The 23,167-nt window shown below is 36.4% G+C and overlaps 1 protein-coding gene across 1 annotated transcript in view; it reads left to right on the forward strand.

Moving 5' to 3' along the window:
• The window catches only part of VIPR2 (vasoactive intestinal peptide receptor 2), a 134,181-nt gene extending 111,523 nt beyond the window's left edge, over positions 1-22,658 (forward strand). Inside the window, exons 8-13 of the mRNA XM_052000371.1 lie at positions 1,446-1,506; positions 4,679-4,748; positions 6,406-6,497; positions 13,807-13,936; positions 14,021-14,062; positions 17,644-22,658. Coding sequence (XP_051856331.1) covers positions 1,446-1,506; positions 4,679-4,748; positions 6,406-6,497; positions 13,807-13,936; positions 14,021-14,062; positions 17,644-17,817 — 569 coding nt within the window. The 3' untranslated portion in view covers positions 17,818-22,658. The remainder of the gene's footprint in view (positions 1-1,445; positions 1,507-4,678; positions 4,749-6,405; positions 6,498-13,806; positions 13,937-14,020; positions 14,063-17,643) is intronic.
• The last annotated feature ends 509 nt before the right edge of the window (positions 22,659-23,167 follow it).

The raw sequence follows: 23,167 nt of genomic DNA on the forward strand, positions 1-23,167 counted from the left end.
GGGCAGTTTAGGCAGAAAGAAAGAAAATGTAGGATGAGCCCACAAATTAGAAAAAATTTGTTAAAGAAAGATTTTTTGAAAGAATAAAAACATTTCTTTTGGTAACAAGAATTCAGGTAGCTGCGTATGGGGAAAGTCACCCAGGTGATTCCCTAGACCCTCTAGCACCATCCTACTCTATTATAAAGAGGTCTTATCTTCATTTTATTCTCTTCTTCCTTAAACATGCATAACTCAGGGACCACAGTTGAAAAGCCTAACCCAAAACCAACTCTAAACCCTCAGCTCATCCAGCTGCTGTCTGCGGCCTGACAGGAAGATGCAAATAGCCTACTTAAGCCATGAGCATCATTTACTGCCTTCCTGCCCCAGAAGCTAATTGCCTCCCTTCTTGGTTATGATAAAGAGCAAAATCATGACAAAGTGAATGTTTATTTGAACTTCAATTGCTTTGGGGTTTTGTTTTGTTTTGTAAGAAGAGAAGATGCAATCTACATTCTGCCCCAAACTCACACCTCTTGCATAATATAGTCATGATCAATGACAGTTGGTATTCAGAATGATGTCCCTCTGGCTCTACAAGATTTTCAGCCAAAATGTAATTATCTCCACTGAACTCCATTTACCTCCTCAGGACTCCAGTGAGTATTTAATTTTGACAGCAGAGATCAGTGGTGTCAAACCAAACTAAAAATAGATCCCTACTTTATTAACTTAAATACCATAAATTGATAATATTTATATTGCACTGTATTTTTATTTATGGTGTTAAACATTTCCCAATTACATTGAAATCTGGTTCAGGCAGCAGTTTTGCTGCTGCTTGCTGTCTCATGGGACCCAAGTTTGACACCTCTGGTATAGATATTTCCTTCAATGGTATAGATCATAACTTATCACTAATGTCTCATTCTGTGTGATTCCTCTCTATTTCTCATAAATCCCACACAGAAGATCCACCCTATCTATTAAAGGCATTCATCTAGGTATTCTAACAGTTGATGGATATCAAAGTAGCACTCAGTTTAAGGCACTCATCCATCATCCCTTGGGCTTGCTACCTCATTTTCAGTTATGTATTTCCTAGATGATGTCATTTATACCATTTCTTGTTGGACAATTCATCACTAGTGATCCACAGCAGTCTTCTAAAGTCTACTCTGTATGTTTCTCCGACCTTTGGGGTCAGTTTACTAAGGCAGGAATATGGTATGACACATTTTAAACAGTTTTCTATAATATGAGGTGGAACAAAAGAGTCTCTGCTTATCCTTTGATGAACTCTGTGAAACAAGCTTTTTCCAACATTTTGGTTAACTGAAGTTTTCAAGTATCATTCACCATACCTTCAATGTCATTTGAGCTTGATTTATCACACTCAAATATTCTAATACTTCATTCTGAATCCTTCAGGGAGTTGTGATTAAAGAAATATCTTTCTGCAGGAATCCCTACAATCTTTATTGTTGTGTGGACTTTGGCAAGAATCTTCTTAGAAGACAATGGGTAAGTACTATCCCATTCATTTCAGCATCAAATTAGACTAACCAATATGTTTTGAGCATCTAGTTAATCTACATCTAGTCTTGGAACAGACACTGAGCTAGGCACTCTTGACAATATGAAGAAATATAATGTTCAGTCCCTTCTCTCAGGATGTATAATTTAGGGAGGAGGGCGAATTGGAAAAGGGAATATAATGATGTCAAAAGCTAAAGAGCAGATAGACCTAAAAAGTTAGGCCTATCTATTTCCAGAAAGATATATGAACTCTGAGTGCAAATTGATATATAATTTTCTTGTTCTCATTTTTATTCTTTTATAATATGACTAATATGGAAATATATTTTGCATGATTTCCCAAGTATACTTGAGATATCATTTACCTGCTTAATGGGTGGGATAATGCTGTGAAGGAGAATGAGAATCTGGAACTCAAAATTTAAAAATGCTAATAATAAATATTAAATTATTTTAAGAAAGGAAAAGGGAAGTAATAGCCACTGGGAATTACTGGTCAGGATATATTGGAGTTCCTTATACCAGTGAAAACCATTCTAGGTAAGATTCAAAACTGCAGAAGAATGTCTTTAACTAACCCTGACTCGAGTAGGTGACGAGAGAAGATAGAGAAAATAATTAGACCATCCTATCAATTATTATAAATAAATCACCAAATCTGTATTAAGATTTTTGACAAAAAATAATGGGATTTTGATCCAAGTGGCTTTAGAGTTATTTCTCAAAGAATTCTGAACAATGCACACAACTCAAAACAAAAATAAAATAGTTCTTGTTCCAAGGAGCTTACATTCTATAGTGGAAACAGCATGTTCATATATAGCTATATAAACAAAATAAATACAAGGTAATTGAAGGAATTTTGGTATCGGTAAAGGGAAGATCAGGAAAGGCTTTGTGTTGAAGGTGGCCCTCAAGCTAATTCTTAGAGGAAAGAAGAGATTTTAAGACAAAAAAAAAGATGAGGGGGATGTATAGTGTTAGTAATAAACAGTAAAATTTCAGTTTGACTTTGCAAGGGGAAGAATATGATTAGAGAGTCAGCACTAGAAATGTCACTGCAGCCCCAAAGTCAATATTTGATCCTTAATAGAAGCCAAGTAACAGTGAAGAAATTAATTCAAAATTTACATGTTGAAAGTCAATTCACATACCATGTAGCCTGGACAACAAAAGGAATTATTATGGTGTTATTTTGTATTGCTCAAGGAAAGGAGAATGTTCTTGCACCTAGCACAGTGCCTGGCATATGATAGGTACATAATAAAAAATCGATTGATTAATGAGTAGCATTTCTGTGAGTGAGGATTCATTACTCAGATTAAATGGCTTGGTACACCAGTTTTTCTGCTTTTGAAAAAAAAGTGTTTTGATGTATTACATACTGTTCTTTGAAGAGACGAAAGTCTATGGTATGTAATACATGTTGGACATAATCTGTTGGTTAATTTGACTTAAAAGTTTAACTTTTTTCTCTATCTCTTGATTGGAACGGGATAGAGGGTCATAGCCAAAAATGACATATAAAATTAAAAGGGAAAAATTTTTCTTAATATTTTGGAAGAATGGTGATAATTTGAACTTCTTAAAATGGGAGATCTCACTATCAAGTACTGATCCCATAGCACTAAAAAAATTAAAGAGAATTTTAACTAGGTCCCTGCTCTAAAGTCTCTTACAATATGGGAAAACTATGGAACAAAAATTCCTTCCACAGGTTCAAAACACATTCATTCCTCTGAGTTGTGTCATCAGGGTTGTACCTAAGCAATCTCATAGCAGAACTGTATTCTGAAGCACCCAACATCCTTACTTAACTGCTATTTGAGTCAGCAGAGCAAGAATAAAATGCATTCTGTGCAAAAAGGTTCTTTATACATCCATGGATATCCTTGGCCAATCCTTTGGCCAACATTGTTCATATTCACCTAAATCCTATACACACACACACACACACACACACACACACACACACACACACCCTTCCCCACAAAATCCTATTCACATACACATACATAGTCTGTGACTACTTCTGCCAAAAAAAACCCAAACTTCATACGTTATCTTCTTTACCTACTTCAGCTGTCCAAAACAAGACCAAACTCCACTGTGTGTATATATGTGTTAAAGGATGGTATCGTAGGGAGAAAATCCAGTACCATGTGGTACTTCAGTCTAGGAATAACAATAGGTAAGTTTCATTGTCAAACCATGCTAAGTTCCTTTATGGACCTATTACTTGCCTGTGAATTCTGTGGGTATGCATTTGTCTCCAAAACCTTCATCACCAAAGTATCACACCCAGAAGAATCAAACTAAACAATATGACTCTTTATAAATATTTGGTCCAGGTCTCAAAATAAAAAAATAATTGTTCTATTCAAAACAGAGTAAAAATAGTCATTTCAAAAAGGATTACAAGGAAAACCCAAAATTATAGAAATGAAGTGATAGATGCAATAGGAGACAAAGTAGTTATCATTTTGGTGAATACCATAAAAGATTCAAGTGTAGCACACTGATGTTTATATATATATATATATATATATATATAGCCAGATTAAATTAACACTAATACAATATTCTTACTCTCTTGTTTGTTTTCTCTCTGTCTGTTTCTCTGTTTCTCTGTCTCTTTTTCTGTAACTGTCTCTTTGTCTCTGCCTCTCTCTTTCTGTGATTATGTGTGTCTCTCTGTCTCTCTGTTTTTGTGTCTCTGTATCTGTCTCTGTCTCTGTCTGTCTCCCTCCTTCACTCCCTCCCCCTTCTCTCCTTTCCCCTTCTCCTCTCCCTCCCCTTTTTCCTTCCCTTTTCCCCTTTCTATCCCTCTTCCTATCCCTTTTCTCCTTCCCTTCCCCCTTCCCATCCTTCTTCCCATCTCCCTCTCCTTTCTTCTCCCCCTTCTCCCTTCCCATCCCCTTTCTCCTCCTTCTCTCCTTTTCTCCCTTCCCTCCCCTTCCCCCTCTTTTCTCCTCATCCCCTCCTTCCCCTTCTCTTTCTCTCCTTCTCTTTTCCTCTCGTACCCCTTCCTTCAACCCTGGGTGGGCTGCCTCTCTCTCTCTCCCTCTCTCTCTCTCTCTCTCTCTCTCTCTCTCTCTCTCTGTCTCTCTCTCTCTCTGTTTCTCTCTCTCTCTTTCTTTCTCTCTCTCACTCACAGTTGCTGGGATACAAATGAACACAATGTTCCCTGGTGGGTGATACGAACTCCAATTTTAATTTCTATCTTCGTAAGTAAACTCTGGATGGAAGGATAAATTTCCTATTGATTCACAGGCTTAAGATAACAACAAACCATTATTCTTTTATTAAGCGTAAATAACCCCAATCTCAAATAGCCTGCTGAGGAAGCCTCTTTACCTACATTTTACTGTTGCCCTAGCAGTCTGAACTCATTTCTTGCAAAAATCTAGTTAGACTTCTTTACTTGATAGTTTCTTCATTGCAGAGGTCTGAGTGGATGATTTGGGGAAAGCCTGAGGGGATTCTTCATCTCTGAGCAAAGAAGAGGGTTGAAAAAAGAAAGTGTGTTCTCTTAGCTCAAGGGGGAAATCTCAGGGGGAATTAGAGGCAAGTTGAATTGATGTCCTTGATTTTTGGTTTTAATTACATGTCCACTGGTATGAGCTTCAGGTTCAAAAATTAGGTTACCAGCATTGCTACAAATGTAAACCATGCTGAATGATGAACTTCATTTTATGGCATAACTCCATTAATAGAGTGGGAAGATACTGATGATTCCAACTCATTCAGTCCTTATTCTTGACTTTTTCTTGTAATGAGCAATTTTAAAGCCTATCACAAAACAGGCAGAAGGAAATGTCCTAAATTCCCCATAAATCCTTGTCTTCTCCCTTTCCTCAAATACATTTTATCTACCCTGCCCCCATTGCCTTTTTCATTTTTTTGTATCTCTATAGCAGTAGCCATTTTCTGCTGCCCCACCCAACCCCATTCTGTCTTTAGGGCCTAGATGGGTAGTTTAAAAAGAAAAACAAGTCTTGAAAAGAAAACTCTGGACCCCTTTACCTCTTTACCAGTTTTGAGATATATCCTCTTCCCTTCTGCTTGATACCTCTCATAATTTTTTGCTGTGCCCAATATCCCCATGGGGAACCACAGGGAGCTACAAGTCAAGGCCAGCAGGTGCTTAGTTTTTCCTCACAGAAAGGAAAAGTAAAGTCTAGAACTATGGAGAGAAAGGGCGAAAACGATATGGTATAATAATTGTGTCACACTCCCCTTCACTTTACTAAAGAGTAAACCATTCCAAAACGGTAAGGGTTCTGCTGTCAATGGACTATTTCTTACTGGCTAACCAAAGTACTATTGGGAAAATATTATCTGTCCATATCTCATCCCTTTAGGGCTCATTAGGTGACTGACAAACACACTGGATTAATTCATCCATACCCAGGGCTAAGAACAATTTTTGCTTTAACTCCCCATATTACATATTTTACCTTTTAATTGGAGTCCACAGAGAACAGTCACCAAAAAGGTAACTGATGGTAAATGTGTCATGTTCTGTGGTAGCCAAATGAGGAAGATATTTTTGAGTAAGAAAATTTTTCCACATCTTCAGTCTTTCCACTTCATCCATTCTCCCTATGCCCTAGACAGGTATTCATTGTGTTATTGTTTTATCAATTTTATCATGTTTCTAAAAATGATTGTGTTGATCCTGAGGAAAGAGGTCTCAGAACTTTGAGAAATAGACAAAGAGTAAGGAAACCAATTATACATGATTGAGTAGAAACACTTCTTTAGAAATGAACATAGAAATTTCACCAAAATAGGAGGATCCACCTTTCAGAGTGATTCTAAGTCTTCAGGTCAGAGAAGTAAGAAATCAAAATTACTGACAAATCTTTCTTTTGGGAGCAGGTGAATTTTATCCTTTTCATTAGTATTATAAGAATTTTACTGCAGAAGTTGAGATCTCCAGATGTCGGAGGCAATGATCAGTCACAGTACAAGTGAGTATAAATATACATATGTGTGTATGTGTATGTGTGAGAGAGTGTGTTTTAAAATAGTATAAACAAATGCAAGTATAAAAAATGATGCCTGGGGAGTTCCTTTCACACTAAGTTTCTGTGACATAAAAAAAGGCACTATGTCACTTGAAGCAAGGGTCAGACTTGTTTCATCAAATCAGAGGCATTTTCAGCTTGCTCAGAATTTTAGCAATGAAAGATATCAGTCCCCATATTTTATGATGAGAAAACTAAGGCTAAGAGCAAGGGATAATTGACTCAATATTCCTCCACTAGGTCTCAAAAGAAAAATAGAGTGAACAAGTTATAACTACTCCCAAGAACTGGGAACTCACCAGACACAAACACATACTCAACATTTTATGTATATGTGTGTATATGTATAGTGTGAAGGAGAGACTATGTAAATATGTGCATATGTAAATATATCTACATACATGTAGATCTACATATATACATGATTGTACTAACTGATAATTTGTATGTGATCTAAACTAACCACAGAAATCTCCCTCCATTTTTCAGCACAGATTAAAAAAGGGAAGTCCAGGAGCATACATTAAGAATAGAGAATAAACAGATCATCTCTGAAAAGTGAAATATTATTTGGGACAAAAGAACAACTTCCTCAAATACTGGGCAGTCGTGCGGTATAATGGGAGGAAAGCTCTAGATTGGGTGCCAAGACTTGTATTCTAATACCAACTCTATCACTAATCATCTTTGTGACAAGTGATTAATATGCCTCTTGGGTGGCCAGCTTTATAATCCAATCCTTTGTTTTGAGTTAAATTAAAATGTTTACTTTTAAGGACTGACTAGCTGGATGATGGGGAAGAAACAGCTTAGAAACTGGCAGGTGACAGTGAAGTTAGTGCTCATAATTATTTTAAGTGGCTATAGATAATCCCCAAAGAGGATAAACCACATGTAAATTAGAGTTCAAGGTTTCCAAACATCTCTCATGAGGCAACCAGAAAACCAGGTTTGAGAAGAAAATTCTGAAATCTTTCTAAAATAATTAAGACTGGGAATGGTAACATCAAGCAATATCTAAATCTCTCTAGATTTATATACAAGAGGCTGCCTTAATACCACATTCATTTCCTCATTTCTATCCCCCAACCAAAATGCCAGAAGTCATAGTCTGAAATTCAAAGAGAGTCTTCTGTTAGAAGGGTCACCATTTGGTATTGACACTGAAAAAGGGATACTTCCAAAGGAATGTAACGCAGACTAACAAACCGTGGGGGCAAAATTGGCTCAAAGGAAGAAAACAGAGAAAGTTCTCTAAGACACAAGGCTTGGAATTTTCCCCTTTTTTCCTAAACTGATGTAAAAAGGTGTGTATGGGAAGGAGAGATTGGAGGATATTTAAGAATTTTTTCTTTTGATCTAAATTGTATTTGAAAGCATAACCCTAAATCCTGTTGGCTGCGAAAATCTTTAAAATAATTATGTAAAGCCAGATTTGCAAAGAATTATCCCAAATTATTCCACTGAAGAAATGCTGTTTGTTAGGTCTGAAACTTTTGTGCATCCCACTCAGGAGAGACAGCATGAAGTCATAGGAAGAATAATGTCTTAGAGTCAATTCAGTGTCTGATTTAGCTCTGCCACAAGCAGTTGTCTAACCTCTTTAAACTATAGTTTGTCCTTGTCAAATGTCAATAATATCTGCCTTGCTTAACTTGTGTAGTCATTGTGAAACTTGGGTGGTACTATTTATTTTATTTCTATTTTTAACATTTAGCACAGTGCATATTATCTTATACATAGTAAATATTCAATAAATATTTATAGGCTGGATGACAAATGCCTAATTAAATAAGAATTGAAAGGAGAAAAAAATGATCCATTTCTTCTGAGTCTTGTGCACATGGACTGGTGCTTATAAATATGGCTGATTGGTCCAGAATAAATATTATTTTGCTAAAAGGAAAATATGTTTTTCTTATAGTTCTTTGACATAGGTAAAAGTCAACTTTATGTTGGGAGGTGACAGCACAATGAATAAAAACCAGGGTCAGTAGGACCTGTGTCCAGGTTCAAATTCTACCTCTGACACATATATGTGGCTTTTTAAAAATTTTACCTATTAGTGCCAAAACGCTAAAGCAGGGGCAAGTGGAAGTTACAGAACCAAGTCCTTTTCAGTTACCAATGAAATTATATACTCATTGCTATCGCATCTTCATGATACAAATGGGGCAACTGAGTGAAGAAACTGAAGCAGAGAGAAATGTTCTATAGCCAGTTAGTTAGACTATAGCAAAAGTTAGACAAGATTTCTGAGCTTCTGTAGTATCAGTCTCCAAGATTAACCAGAAAAGTAGTTCCTGAAGATTCTGTTGAATTAACCAAAGAAATAGCAGACATAGAACATGGTTCTCAAAGAACTTAGATGCTAGTTAAAGAAATGGGGGAGGGGGGAATGCACACAAAGCAACTCTAGCAGAAGATACTGATTAATATACAAATACTCAAATTCATCACCAAAATGAGTACTTAATGAGTAACAGGGGTTCAGAATAAAATTGCTTATTTATTATAGGCAAGGAGAGTCATTGTACTGAAACTCTGGGTGTAGGGGAAAAAAAAGAATAAATCATATCTTTCATTTCCAAGAGCTAGTAAGAAATATAAATAGTCTGGTAGGGAATATAAGACAAATAATTACAATGCAAAGCATAATGTGATCACATCAGCAGTAAATGGCAAAAGCATCCTCTGACCTGCAGTCTAGCTGATTCTCCCTGCACTACAGCCCTTCAGTGATAATTCAGAAGAGGAAGAGATGACATTTAGCAAAAAAAAAAAAATTGAGAAAGACTTGTGGAAATTTTTAACTAGAAAAAGTTCCATACTGGTCCTACATTTTCCAACCTTCCAATTATCTTCTAAAGTTGCATAAATCACAAATGACCTCTTCTTTTCAATGATAATCAGGGACAATGGACACTCCCAATCATGTCTTCTCTGACAAAGAGAAGAGACTTCAGGGGGAGCAATCCACTGACAAAACTGGTCTCCATGCTACCAGACAGCCTAATAAAGTCTATGATCAGTCAGTGACTTATTCTTTCAGCTTTGCAGAATTTAAAAAAAAATAGAACTCAGGATATTAGATACATTTCTGTGCCATTAGTACAGCTTAACACAGTAGAGCTTAGGGACAAAAAAAGGTGCACATTTTATATCCACGTGGGAATCCTGACTTCTTGATACTCAGAGAATGTGAGGAACAGACTGAGGATGCAGAAAAATCACGATTGTCAAGAAACTGAGCACAATTTATAAAATCACTACCTCTTTTGTGAGGATGATTCATTGCCCTCTGAGGCAAAAACAATAAGCCACAGTAAATTATACCATCTACTAAGAAGTGCTTGAGTAGATTAAATGTGTTCCTCACTGTAAGTCAGTTGACACTTGCTGAATAAATTGGACCAATGGAGGTTGAGAGTTCTATGAGATGTATGGTCTTTCCTCCTAAGGAGAAAGATCATCCTCTAACAATTACAGGACTTAAGAGATGTCGTTCTTTGGCATTGGGACAGAATTCCAATTCATTCTACATAAGTGACCCTACACACACATACATCATGAAAATTCAATGTACTTATTTTAATTTTATACATTTTGCCACAATGTCAACAGTCTCAGTATAAACAATTACATTCAAATTCCTCCTGAATGTATTAAGACATGGTTTTGAATGGGCTATAGTGAGCCCATTTCAATTAGTAAAGCATAGAGAAAAGTCACAGTATTCTACCCTACCTTGGAAGATATGTTCTTGTTCCCAACCAGAGAGGGTGTGTGGATAGGAAAGACTTAATTTTGGTATCCATGAAGCAATGGCTAAGTTTAAGTTGGTTTATAGTCAAGATGATCAAGTTAGAAAGATACAGACTAGCACAGGGTTCTCAGATATCTAGAATATTTAGAGCTTTGAGGAAGACATAGAAATTGACAACCTGGTTGCTTTTTTAAGTTGAAATTTGAATTTTTCTAAGTCTTGCACAGCTTCAATGCTGACTTTTTCTTTTGGTCCACCATAAGTTAGGGAACTAATTATCTTAGAAATCTTTGATTTAGAACAAAATTGCTAAGAATAGCAATTCACATTTCTGTGGCATTTAGAGTCAGCAGAGTGTTTTCCTTACAACAATTATGTGAAGTAGATAGCAGCCTTATCCTTATTTGTATTTTGTAGCTGAAGAAACTGAAACTTAACTAAATTAATTCGTTTACCTAATGGTTATCCAGTTACTAAAGACTGGACCCTTTACTAGATTTGGATTCAAATCCTCATTCTGCCTTTAATCCCTAAGTGACACTGGGCAAATCACAGCCATTCTAGCAACTTGATCTAAAAAAACATGAAACTAAGCAAATACAACTGAACTCAAGCTTAGTTCCATACTTCTCATCTCTCCCCTTCTCCACCAAAAAAGATAAAACAGTACAATACAAATTGACACAAAGTAAAAAGGTTTTCTTTACTGTTAGATGTGACTTTCTCATAATCAAAAGCCAGAAAAGGCTTTTCTTATACAGGATTGTTTGTTGCCATATAAAATTCCATTAAACTAGATCAATAAAATGTTCTTTGTAGATAGACTGGCTGCCAAGAATAATAATGATGATGGTAATAATGATAGCTCACATTTACATAGTGCTTTAATATTTACAAAGCCCTTATTGGAACTTAGAAATAACTTTGGTACAAAGAATACTTTTGACATTATACTTGGATTAAAATTCTATCCTTTATATTATAAGATCATAGATTTAGAGTTGAAAAGGACATTATGAGTCACCTAGCCCAACTCCCCCATTTTTACAAAGAAAGATCTGAGTTATTAAATCCAATAATTCCTACAGTCCAACCAGCAGAGTCAGATTTGGCCTGAAGCACATTTCATATCCATGTGTGAATCCTGGAATTTTTGCTACTGAATCCCATTGCTTCTATTGGAGGTTACAATTTATCTGGAGTTCTAGGTGTCATGGCAAAGCACAGGTGAGCAGCATGGTAGAGTGGGAAGAATACCAACTCTAGATTCCAAAGACCTTGGTTTAAGTTCCATTTCTGAGACTTAGTATCTTTTCTTATCTGTGTGACTTTGGGCAAGTTCTAAAACCTCCCTGAACTTCGGTTACCTCATTATAACGTGAAGGGGGTGCACTCAGTGGTCTCAGAAGTCCCTTCTCATTCCTCTGTTCTTATGATTATATAGTCTGAAAATCCTCCCACCTCTTGAGTGATGAGTAATGATTTGGCAATGTCTCAGGTCCCTTCCAGCTTTGATTCTATAAACCATAAACATAAGAGAATGGAGAAATATACTGTTAAAGTCATTTACCAATAAATTGATATAGTTCATTATTAATAAGTTTTTTTTAACTTAAGTACCTCCTCTTCTTCTAAGATTTTCATGGTTTTCCATGAGGTTCTCATACTGATCCACACATGAGAATCACAAGGAAATACAATAGTATTAGTTAAAGAGTAGGCATTAACATTGTAGAGATGAGATTCAAGAGGCTAGGGAGCTCTAAACACTTTGCCACCAATCACACAGAAACCAAACCAATTTGAAAACCATAGTCCCTATCCACTTAACTCTGACACTTCCTTAAAAGCCGTAATTTATTCTATTCTGTTTTTTTTTTTTTACAAAAACCAATTACTGTCTCTCATTCCTATGCTAAGTACTGGAGACAGAGAAATATGAAATAATCCCTACCCTTATGAAGTGTATATTCCATAGGGGGAAGAGGGAATATAATGACATAAGACAAGATGTACCCAAATGAGATAACATAGTTGGATAGAACACTGACTTGGAGTAAGAAGAGCTTGAGTTCAAATCCAACCTCAAACTCTTACAGCTATATAACCCTGGGCAAGTTACAAACCTCTCTTTGACTCAGTTACCTCATCCATAAAAAATGGATATAATAATATTTACCTCCCAAGGTTGTTGTGAGTATAAAATGAAATAATATTTGTAAAACACTTTGCAAATCTTAAAGCACTATATAAATGCTACTATAAGTAATTCTAAAATACATACAAATAAAAATTAACTTGGAGATAGCACACCAACTATTATATAGATCATGCAAGGCTTCTTGTAGCAAGTGAAAACTGACCCGAGTATACAGAGGAATTAGGGATTTCCAGAAAATCCCTATATAGAGAGCTATATAGTGAACTCTTTGTATGTGGCCCTCAAGATGAGAGTTGTAGGCCAGTCTGACCTGAGTAAAGAATGTTTGAGGAGAGATTATGTGAAAATCAGTTGAGAAATGTGGGTAGGAGCCTAATTGTAAGTACCAAAGGAATTTGATTTTTATCCCCAAAGTACCAAAAAGATGTTGAAGCTTCCAAAACAGGGAAATTACATGATTGTAAATTTACTTCAGGAATATCAAATTCAGAACCTATATTCAAAATGCTTTGAAAAGAAAAGAACTCTATGGAGATAGCTAAATTTCTTTTCTTTTTTTTAAATTTTCTTTTGAGGGTTTTTACTCTTCTTAATTCTTATTAATATTGCTAATTAATATTTTTACAAGATTAAAAGACAAATGCAACAAGCCTCCTTCCAATGCTCTTTTAGCAGATTTAGGGACCGCCATTTCCAGTCACCTTTAGGTATTTTTTTTAACTGAAGTAATTGGAGTTAATGACTTGCCCAGGGTCACATAGCTAGGAAGTGTTAAGTGCCTGAGGCCAGATTTGAACTCAGGACCTCCTGATAGAGCACTTCCTGGTGCTCTATCCACTGCACCACCTAGCTGCCCCTACTTTTAGGTGTTTTTAGAATCAATTGCCATCAAATCCTAAATTCAGGTAATACAGTGCACATTGAACTAAACTCTTCCATGATATAAGGCACATGATCATAAGTAGCAAATATACAAGAAACAAAAAAAAATCAGATAAAAAATTCATGCAAACAAATCCATAGATAAGGAGTATGATCCAGTTTCCAGAAGCATACACATAATTGCATCATGTTCTATATATAACAAGAGCTTAGTTATTTCCAATTCTAATTTATATGTGTCTATATCAATTCTATAGATTGATGCACAATATTCACATCTTCAATAATAAGGAAAAATTAGAAACCAGGCAAATGGCAATGAAGACAGGATAATGATAGCATGTTTTCACTGCAGAATGCCATTCATCAGTGTATGTAGGAATGCTAGATTAATGGCACATTTAATCTTGTGCGAGAATATCTTCTTTCTTCTTCTGATTTAGGAGACTCACCAAGTCAACACTGCTACTCATCCCTTTATTTGGAGTTCACTATATGATTTTTGCTGTGTTTCCTATCGGCGTTTCCAACACATATCAGATACTGTTTGAATTATGTATTGGATCATTCCAGGTACTGTCATCCACAAAACTGCTTCATTTTTTCTGTTTCCTATGTTTGACTTCATAATCTCTGATGCCTTTTTCCTATTTGCAGGGCCTGGTTGTTGCAATTCTCTACTGTTTTTTGAACAGTGAAGTAAGTCTTTTGCCTTTCTCTCAGGCTTATGGGTAAAAATGTAATCAGTTGGGTTCTTAGAATGTTTGCTCAATCAAGTGTCATCTCTGTACACCCATCAATATCAAAAGAATATGACTTTTTAGTTAAGGGTATCACACTGAAAATTGTTTTTACATGTAATTGGGAGAAAACAAAATATTAAATCATCAAAAGGATGCAAAAAAAGAAAGAAGTACCATGCTGGCTTCTATATTTAAAGAAAGGACTGTCTGAGGAGGAAAAGAGAGGGAATTTTGAAATAGATTTCACTTGTAAAGTTAGAAGTTCTTTACTTTATACTAAGCATCTTGGTTTTCCATATAACTCCTAATCTGAATCATCTTCATTAAAGCCACATTCATGAAACCCACAGCTCCCTCCTCCTCCATCTCTCCTTCCAAAATTCACACCCTCCTCTCCTTCAGTCACTGTAAAATACTGTTACCAAAATAGTCTCCCCTACCACTTTCAACAGAGTCCAAAATGCCAGGTTGTCAGACCCGTGACAACAACAGGAAATTTCAAGCTGAAAATTAATTAGAGTCTGCATGCTTTTTAATAAGCATCTGTCCTCAGTACACTGCAGCTGCTGTCACCTTGCTCCATCCTTTAATCAGATAAAATAGTGGAAATCAGCCTGTAGCTATTTAACATGCAAAAGTGAACATGAAGAAGCAAGAATTCAGTGTTCTCAATAAACAAAGGTGTTAGCAGCTGAGGATTCCGTGTGGATGCCCTGTTTATCACCTGCACATACCCACACCCAAACTCCCAAGGTAGTTAATTGCCAAGAATTACCCGCCCGTTGTATTTTAAGCCCTTGGCTTTGGCCACTCCATCACTCCATCTCAAAATTGCTCTAGCTCTTCATTTCTTTTGAACATCAGCCACCCCATTCCTTGCCACTTTTCTAGTGTATCTCTGATGTAGATCAAGAGTGTTTTCTATCAGCCTCTGTCTGACAATAAGTGCTTTGCGTTTGAAGCTGGGTTTTCTTACCCTAAATGCAACACTTTTTCTAGAGTATGGTGTAGTTGAAAAAATGTTGCATTTAGGAAAGAAGAACTGCATTCAAATCCTGCTCCTTCCGGAGCAGCTAGGTGGTATAATGGATAGAGAGCTGGGTCTGGAGTCAGGAAAATCTGCATTCAGATGTGACTTCAGGTACCTACAAGCCTCATCTGCTAAATGAGGAAAATAATGGCACCTTCTTCCAGTGTTGCTATGAGGTACAAATAAGATAATTGTAAAGCAATTAGCACATAGTAAGCTCTATGTAAATATTGGTTATGATGCTGGTAGTGTGACTGAGCAAATAACAAAACCCTTATCTACAAAGTGAGAGGATTAGATTTTTGAGGGCTCTTCCAACTAAATAGCTCTAAGTACCTCATAAGTAGAAAACAATCTCTCAATTTCACTTTGGCTAATCCGCAGCCTCTTTATTCCTCACTCCTGATACAGGGAAAATGACCTGACACAAATGAAAAGACATAAGGTTTGCTTTCTAAAATAGTGCTTTATATCCAGCTTAAAGATTTTGAATGTAAATTAACCATTTCATCTTATCTTCTTTTGTATGAATAGTCTAACACCTAGTACATTATTCTTCTTGTTGTGTGACCCCATTTGGGGTTTTCTTGACAAAGACACTGGAATGGTTTGTCATTTTCTTCTCCAGCTCATTTTGAGGAAACTGAGACAAAAGGGTTAAGTGACTAAAAACACAAAATGTGACTGCCTAAGATTACTCAACTAGTAAGTGTCTGAGGCCAGATTTGAAGTCCTGATTCCAGGCCTGGCACTCTATCCACTGTGCCATCTAGTATGTTCTAGGATCTCCCCAAATTCTCGGGACTAGAAGCTTCACCCTCATATAGTTTGCCAGAAGTCTCTTCTTCTCCCTTCTCTTTCATATCACTTCATTATCATGTTCATTATAAGATTTGGAACCTTGAAATTGGAAAGGAATTCAGAGGTCACCTAGTCCAACTCATCTCTGAACAAGAATCTTCTCTACAACGTTACCAAAAGAGTGGTCAGTTAACCTTTCACTACCTCTTCTGAGAGTCCTAGAACTCTGTTCTGGAGCAGAACTTCAACTTCTCCCATAGCCTTGGATTGTTGGAAATTTTTTCTTTCTGTGTAGCCAAAATCTGCATCTCTGAAACTTTTACCTATTGCTTCCTAGTGCCAAAAAAACCGAATCTAATCCAATTGTGTGATAGTATATGTTTAACAATCAACAATCAATTATATTTCGCAAAAATAAAAACACATACTCTGTATTCTTTTTTTTGCCTCTGAGGAAATGGCCCAAGGTCACACTGCTAGGAAGTGTTAAGTGTCTGAGACAAGAATTGAACTCAGGTCCTCCTGACTTCAGGGCTGGTGCTCCATCCACTGTGCATCTAGCTGTCCCTCTACACACTATATTCTTAAATGTAATCTGCATTAACATTTTCTCCACCTTCTTGTCTCCAGACAATAAACAAAACAATAAATCAAGCACTGAGGTATAATGCTTGTTGATATCCAAGAAAATATAATAATCAGACTGTTTTGAATTGAACCCAGCACACCTTCTTCCATATAGAATCAGCTAGATGGCATAATAGGGCAGAAATAGCACAATTGACAGAGTAGCAGACCTGGAGTCAGGAAAACTCTTCCTAAATTTAAATCTGACTTCATACACTTATTAGCTGGGTGAAGCTGGGCAAGCCACTTAACTCTGTTTGCCTCAGTTCCTCATCTGCAAAATGAGATAAAAAAGGAAACAGCAAACCATATCTTTGTCAAGAAAGCCCCAAATGGGCTCATGAAGAATCAGACACAAGTAAATGACTCCACAACAATGGGTAATGTAGTAGATAGGATGCTGGGTCTGACTGAGTTTAAATCTGTAACTATGTGACAATGAATAAAATCATTTAACCTCTATTTGCTTTAGTTTTTTCAAGTATAAAATGGGGATAAAAACAGCACTCCCATTGGGCTTCTACTGACCTGATTGTGGACAAAAAGAACATAAGGACTACACAATTCTTGCCCAAAATGTTGGGGTTAAACCAAGAAACCAAGTCTTTTTTTTAACAATTACTTTGAGCTTATATTTTTCAGAGACACATAGGCAACAATATGAAGTTCAATTTATAGAGGATCATTAACATAGAACTGGAAGCACTCTGAGAAGTCACCTAGTCCATTTATTATTTTATAGATAAGGAAATTGTGGTCCCTGTAGGTTAAATTAATTGTCCAAAGTCACATGCATCAGAGATAGAATTGGAAGGTCCTCTGACTCCATTGGGGATTCTTTCTTCCATATTCATTCTTCCCTTGACCAATCCATCAATAAACATTCATAGCATCTGTTATCTTTCAGAACTGCTAAAGACCCAGGAGATAGGAAGACAAAAATAAAAGAAGCAGGCTCTATCCTCAAGGAACTTTCATTTTAGAGGAATAGACAATACTTACACCTACACAAAACCTACACAAAATAAACACGAGGTCATTTTTGACTAGTTGATCCCCTTTCTACTCTTTCCCGGCAGGTGCAAAGCGAACTAAAGAGAAAATGGCGAAGCTTGTGTTTGAACCAGTCCATGAACCGGGATTACAGGCTTCATAGCTCCTCGATCTCTCGCAATGGCTCTGAAAGCATCTTGCATTTTCATCGGAATTCCCGAGCTCACTCCTTCCTGCAGACTGAAACCACAGTGATATGAGCAACAAAGTCCAGCTACCCAAGCCTATATCCCCTGTGGCCATATGTGGTATATTTCTCAGCTATGCTGGGGTGTTTCTGCTTCCCTTCCCATCTCTGTGTCTGAAATGGCCCATTTTGTGAGCCATTGGCAGCTCAGCCCTGTAGACTTTGAGCTTTAAGTTTGATTCACTCATATTGTACTCTCGTGTGATGTGTTCGTCATGTATCTGGATCTGAAAGCTAATTATGGCTAAACTGCAGCATTTTTTAAACCTTTTTTTAAGTGCTTCAGACCTAGAATGTACATGTATTTGGGATCTTTGATAAAATGTCCATTATCAAGGGGAAAAGAGAAGGGAGTGAGATGATCTCTGAGATGCACAGGTCAAAGTTGGTTAAGAACAGCAAGAGAGATCCAAGAGCTAGATCCTGCCCTGTAAGGAAGCACCGGTCTCGGTAGTCTCCCTCTGACCCCAGTGAGGTCTTCATCAACTTCCCTATTCAAGTCTTTAGTTTAAGCATAGAAACAAGCAACCCTTTATTTTCTATGGGAAATACTGTTTGGATTCAGACCTACCTCAGTGAAAAATGTGCCCTACAAGAGGGCATGTTCTCTGGCATTCATGATGTCTGGCTTTTAAAAGCCATACCCCCAAAATGAACCCTAAAGAAGGCAAAAACCATCAAGTAGCTCAAACTTCCCAGTCAGCCCTCATTCTCAATTCACAGTGGGCCTTCATTTCCCTTTGCCTGCCCTGGTTATCTGGGAATCTCTGTAGGCTTTTCTCCTTCCAAACAGTGTCCAGTAAGACTTCTCTCTTTCCTTCCTCTTCAACAAAATCAACTTATTCTTTGACTCATCCCCAACTTTTTTCTCTCAGCCAGAAAAGTAATTTAATCAACTAATTTTCACTAAAGTATTAATAACTAAAAAGTACTTAGAGTATTGCCCATCTTGTGAGTACTTTTAAAACAAAAATTTCTAACACTTCCTCTCCAATTAAATCTTTAATGATGGGATTTTAGGCCTTGTAACAGGTAGATAGATACAATATTTAGGTCCAGGGGAATGAAAGATATCACATAGGCATCTTCATATTTTATGCAAAAAGTCAACCCCAGTCTAAATACTTAACCTAAAAGTGAAGATACAGGCCACATCCCAGTCACCAGAGTAAAAATGAGGAAAATATCAAATGAATAAAGAAAGAAACTAAGAAAGTGTTGATGGAGGGAGGGGATAGGACACTTTTTGAACTCCTTTGTCAAATTTCAAATTTTCTTTTCAGTGGAGAATGATTAGAACAGTTCACAAAGGGGGAAATTATCTACAATTCATTTTAGAAATACTGTGCCTTCAATCAGCAGTCTGAACTTGTATACAAAGTAATTAAGGGTTTCTGACATGAAAGAAATAGAAGGAGCAGCCCCAGTGAGAAGGGTAGACACTACAAAGGGTATCTTTATTTATGTTATATGGATGGCATATTTATACATCATACACAATGAAATAAGACAAGTCTTGGACAAGGTTTTGTGGTAGCCTTAGAGTTCTTGGTTTATTTTAGAAGAAAAAAAATTGCTTTTTACAGAAGTGAGAACAGGGTTTCCAACCTGTCAAGACTTCTAGGGAGGCCCATGGATGATTTCAAGGGGTCTGAGAGCTTGGATAGGGGAAAACATATCTGTTTATTTTCATTAACCTCTAACTAAAATTTAGCATTTCCTTCAATTCTTAAAAAAAAAACCCACATTATTCTGAGAAGGGATCATAAGCTTTAGCAGATTGTCCAAGGGGTCCATAATACACAAAATTTAAAAAAAATCTCTTTGGTTAAAAGTTTACAATGGAAGAAAGAGTAACAGAATGATGAGCAAGTTGCTTTTAAAAGTTGGAGGATGCATGACGGGTGAACAAACCAATTCCTGTCTTTCCTTCCAACGGTTTTCTATGTCTCACCACCATCACCATCACCATGCACTCAGATTTGCTAGGTACTCTGAGTTCTGACAGTCCTCCAAGTCCTTCAGAAAGCACACATTCCAAAGTTCATAGCCACGTGTAAACAAAATCTTTAAATCATAGTTTGAAAACCATGAAATTGTATTAAGAATCTCTCATACTGTGTTGTAGAGTTACATGGTAATGCTACATGGCAACGATTTTAAGGGACAGAATAAGCTATATTTTTATTTACAACATAGAGTGGGTCTTTGGTCATATCAAAATGAAATGACAGGCAGAGATCTGAGGAGAGCAGTGGGGGAGTAGTAGGCTGAAACTAATAAGAACAATGGAATAGACTTGGATGAAGCCATAATATAGGGGTGGTTAAGGTTCCATTTTATTCTTTATGCAGTGGCTTCTTGCATTTTCTGAGAGGTGCTTCCATTACCAGTTCTGGGCAGTTAGAGACAATAGAGATCTCAGGTCTTCCTTACAAGTCACTTTTAATTCATGAAATCCACATTTCTGATTAACTAGGGTTAAATAAAAATGGAATTTTATTATGATAGAGTAATATTGTCTTCAATATAGAATTCAGAGCCATTGAGATGGAATGGCAAACCCTTGATTCATATGGAATTCTTTTATTTAATAGCATTAGATGAAATCAGCTCAGGAAAACAAAGCTTTTCTGAGACAACCATTAGCCCAGGGGACTAGCCTCATGATACAGAACTGGATGTTATAAGGGTGTATTCCTTTGTTATCATCAGATTCTGTTTTTTGCTTTACCTTAATGGACTGGAAAATAGTTTGGCCAAAAGTTCTTTTGGGGGAGGAGGAAGAAAACAAGATGGAAGAAAGATGAGACTGGGCTATCTAAAAAGAATGTCTTCAGTATGGCAGGTACAGAGGCAAGCATTAACTAACCCACTAAAATTCTTTCCAAAATTTAGGTCCTCTGTAAGAGAAAAAGGTATGATTCCTCCTTGCCCCAGAGGAGCAGGTAAATAAGATAAAAAACTAGAAAGAACATTAGAGGGTCATCCCTTGCAAAAATGAAAGTCAATCAAGGGATTGATTTTACAGATAAGGAAGCTGAGACCCAGCTATGTTAAATTACTTGTCCAAGGGCATATAAGAATTAAGGATCAAAAGGAAGATTTGTATCCAAGCCAACCGATTACAGAATGAATGCTCTTAGGAGGCTAAAAAGAACTTGTTTTATCATCATAGGATATAGATATATGGCCCTAAGCAAGTCATTTCTCTTTTATGGGTCTCAATTTCCTCATTTATAGAATAGGGGTAGAAAGCTCAGATTTATCTTTTCCAGTTCAGACTACTAAGATCTTTGAAAAAATCTGAAAGACTTCCTTTCAGTTGATTAAAGGTCTTGCCCCTCTTCAGAAATATATATGGGAACTTAAATAGGGAAAGAACCATCCTGGAAAATTCTATTCAGTTAGATAATTGCCAAAGCAAATAGGAAGCCTTTTCTGCTTTTGTCTTATTCAGTAAAAGGTTATAAAATGAGTTCAATATTTATTAAAAGAATAGTTTATTTAGAAAAGCAGTAAGTACTCAAATACTCAATTTGAAAAAATCTGGAATTTGGAGAATACAACAGAGTCCATCATGTCATAATATTTCCCATTCGATGAACTGTCAATATTTTTGATTTAACAATTTCACATGTGTAAGTTAACTGAGAATGCCACCCTAAGTATACGTAGAAGGCTTCTTCCAAAGTGGGACATATATGATGTATACTAAATGTAGTTTTGCTATTTAGTCATTTCAGTCACGTCCAACTCTTTGGACTCTATTTGGGGTTTTCTGAACAGAGATACTGGACTGATTTGCCATTCCCTTTTTCCAGCTCATTTTACAAATGAGAAAACTGAGATAAAAAGGATTAAGTGACTTGCTCAGGGTCACACAGCTTTGAGGTCAGATTAGAACTCAGGAAGATTAGTCTTCCTGACTGCAGTCCTGGCACTCTATTCATTGCACCACCTAGCTGCCTTTCTAAATGAAGCTATTGACAGGTAAAAGTGTAGAAAAGCCCAAGACATCATCAGAGATGATAAGATGATCTACTGCTAATTGTCTATTGAGAAGCACTAATGAGGTTAAAGGAAAGGCTTCTAAGTAACCTGGGGTCACCCTACAAAGGCAAAAAACAAATTCTGACAACTCCAGGGATCTTCAGATTGTTTTGTTGTAAGATAAAAATGGAATCCATTGCTAGAATCACATTTCCAGCCAGTGAAAGTGGAAATAATGCAAGGGTTCCAGGATTTCTATAATGAATGAATAAGCACAACAGTTATTTGTATACATGTCTTATTAATCCTACTAGGTTGCAGTTCTATGAGGTCAGAAATTAACTTTTTTATTCCCCCCCCAGCAACTTTTACAAAGTAGGTATTCAATAAATATGCACTGAATAAACGAAAAACAGTGCTCTAAATCCAGTAATGAGAATCAGATAGGAAACATATACATATAGAGACTTTCTTTCTCTATTCTCCACTTTCCCCTACCCCAAACAGAAACCCACACCCATTCCATATAATATTTATCCTTTCCTTTTTCTAACTTGTTGATCTTTTTGTGGGTGGGTAGCTTGGAAATTTAAGTAGCTTCTGATAAATGGATAAGATGTATAAAGTCAGAGAAACTGAAAAGTGATTAATATTTATAGCAGGACCAAAGATATGTAAAAAAAGAATTCAACTGTAGTTTGGCTCATTTGTATTTACCCTGCCTACAATGTGAACAAGTCAGTTGCATGGCCAGGGAAAAAAGAAAAAAAAAAAACTTGTATAACATTATGTGTTGTATAAAATCTATTGTAACTAAATCAATAAAGCATTGTTTATGTGGGTCATCCCAAGTTATGGAAATATCTCTGTTACACAGAATCATTCTTTGTAGTGGTGCTTGACATACTGAGATTTTTGTCTTTTTCAGAACCAATATCTAGGCCATATACATGGGGATCTTTGTATCCTGCATATCATTCAATACACATTAAACAATGTAATAATCCTTTTGACCTCATGTTCCATCAATGAATAAGATTATGGCAGAATGATGGCTGAGTATAATTGCACTTTACAGAAACTATGCTTTCACACCAAAAAGACTTGGTTCTGATCCAATGTCTCATTACTGTCTTAAGATGACTTCTAGAGATCAGGGGACTCTTTTTTCTAAGAAACTGATCTATAAGCTGCCTGAAACCAGGGACTAGGAGCATATTCTACTTCTTTATTCCTAACACAGGGACATGTATGTGGCAACTTCTCAATAAATTGTTGTATAATGGAACTGTAGAACAGAAAAGCAAAATTGCAAAACTATTTTATTCACAATCTTTTTCCAGTGATACAAGAGATCTTGGGTCAAATAC

The sequence above is a fragment of the Antechinus flavipes genome, chromosome 5, assembly GCF_016432865.1.
Source record: "Antechinus flavipes isolate AdamAnt ecotype Samford, QLD, Australia chromosome 5, AdamAnt_v2, whole genome shotgun sequence".
Taxonomy (NCBI): Eukaryota; Metazoa; Chordata; class Mammalia; order Dasyuromorphia; family Dasyuridae; genus Antechinus; species Antechinus flavipes.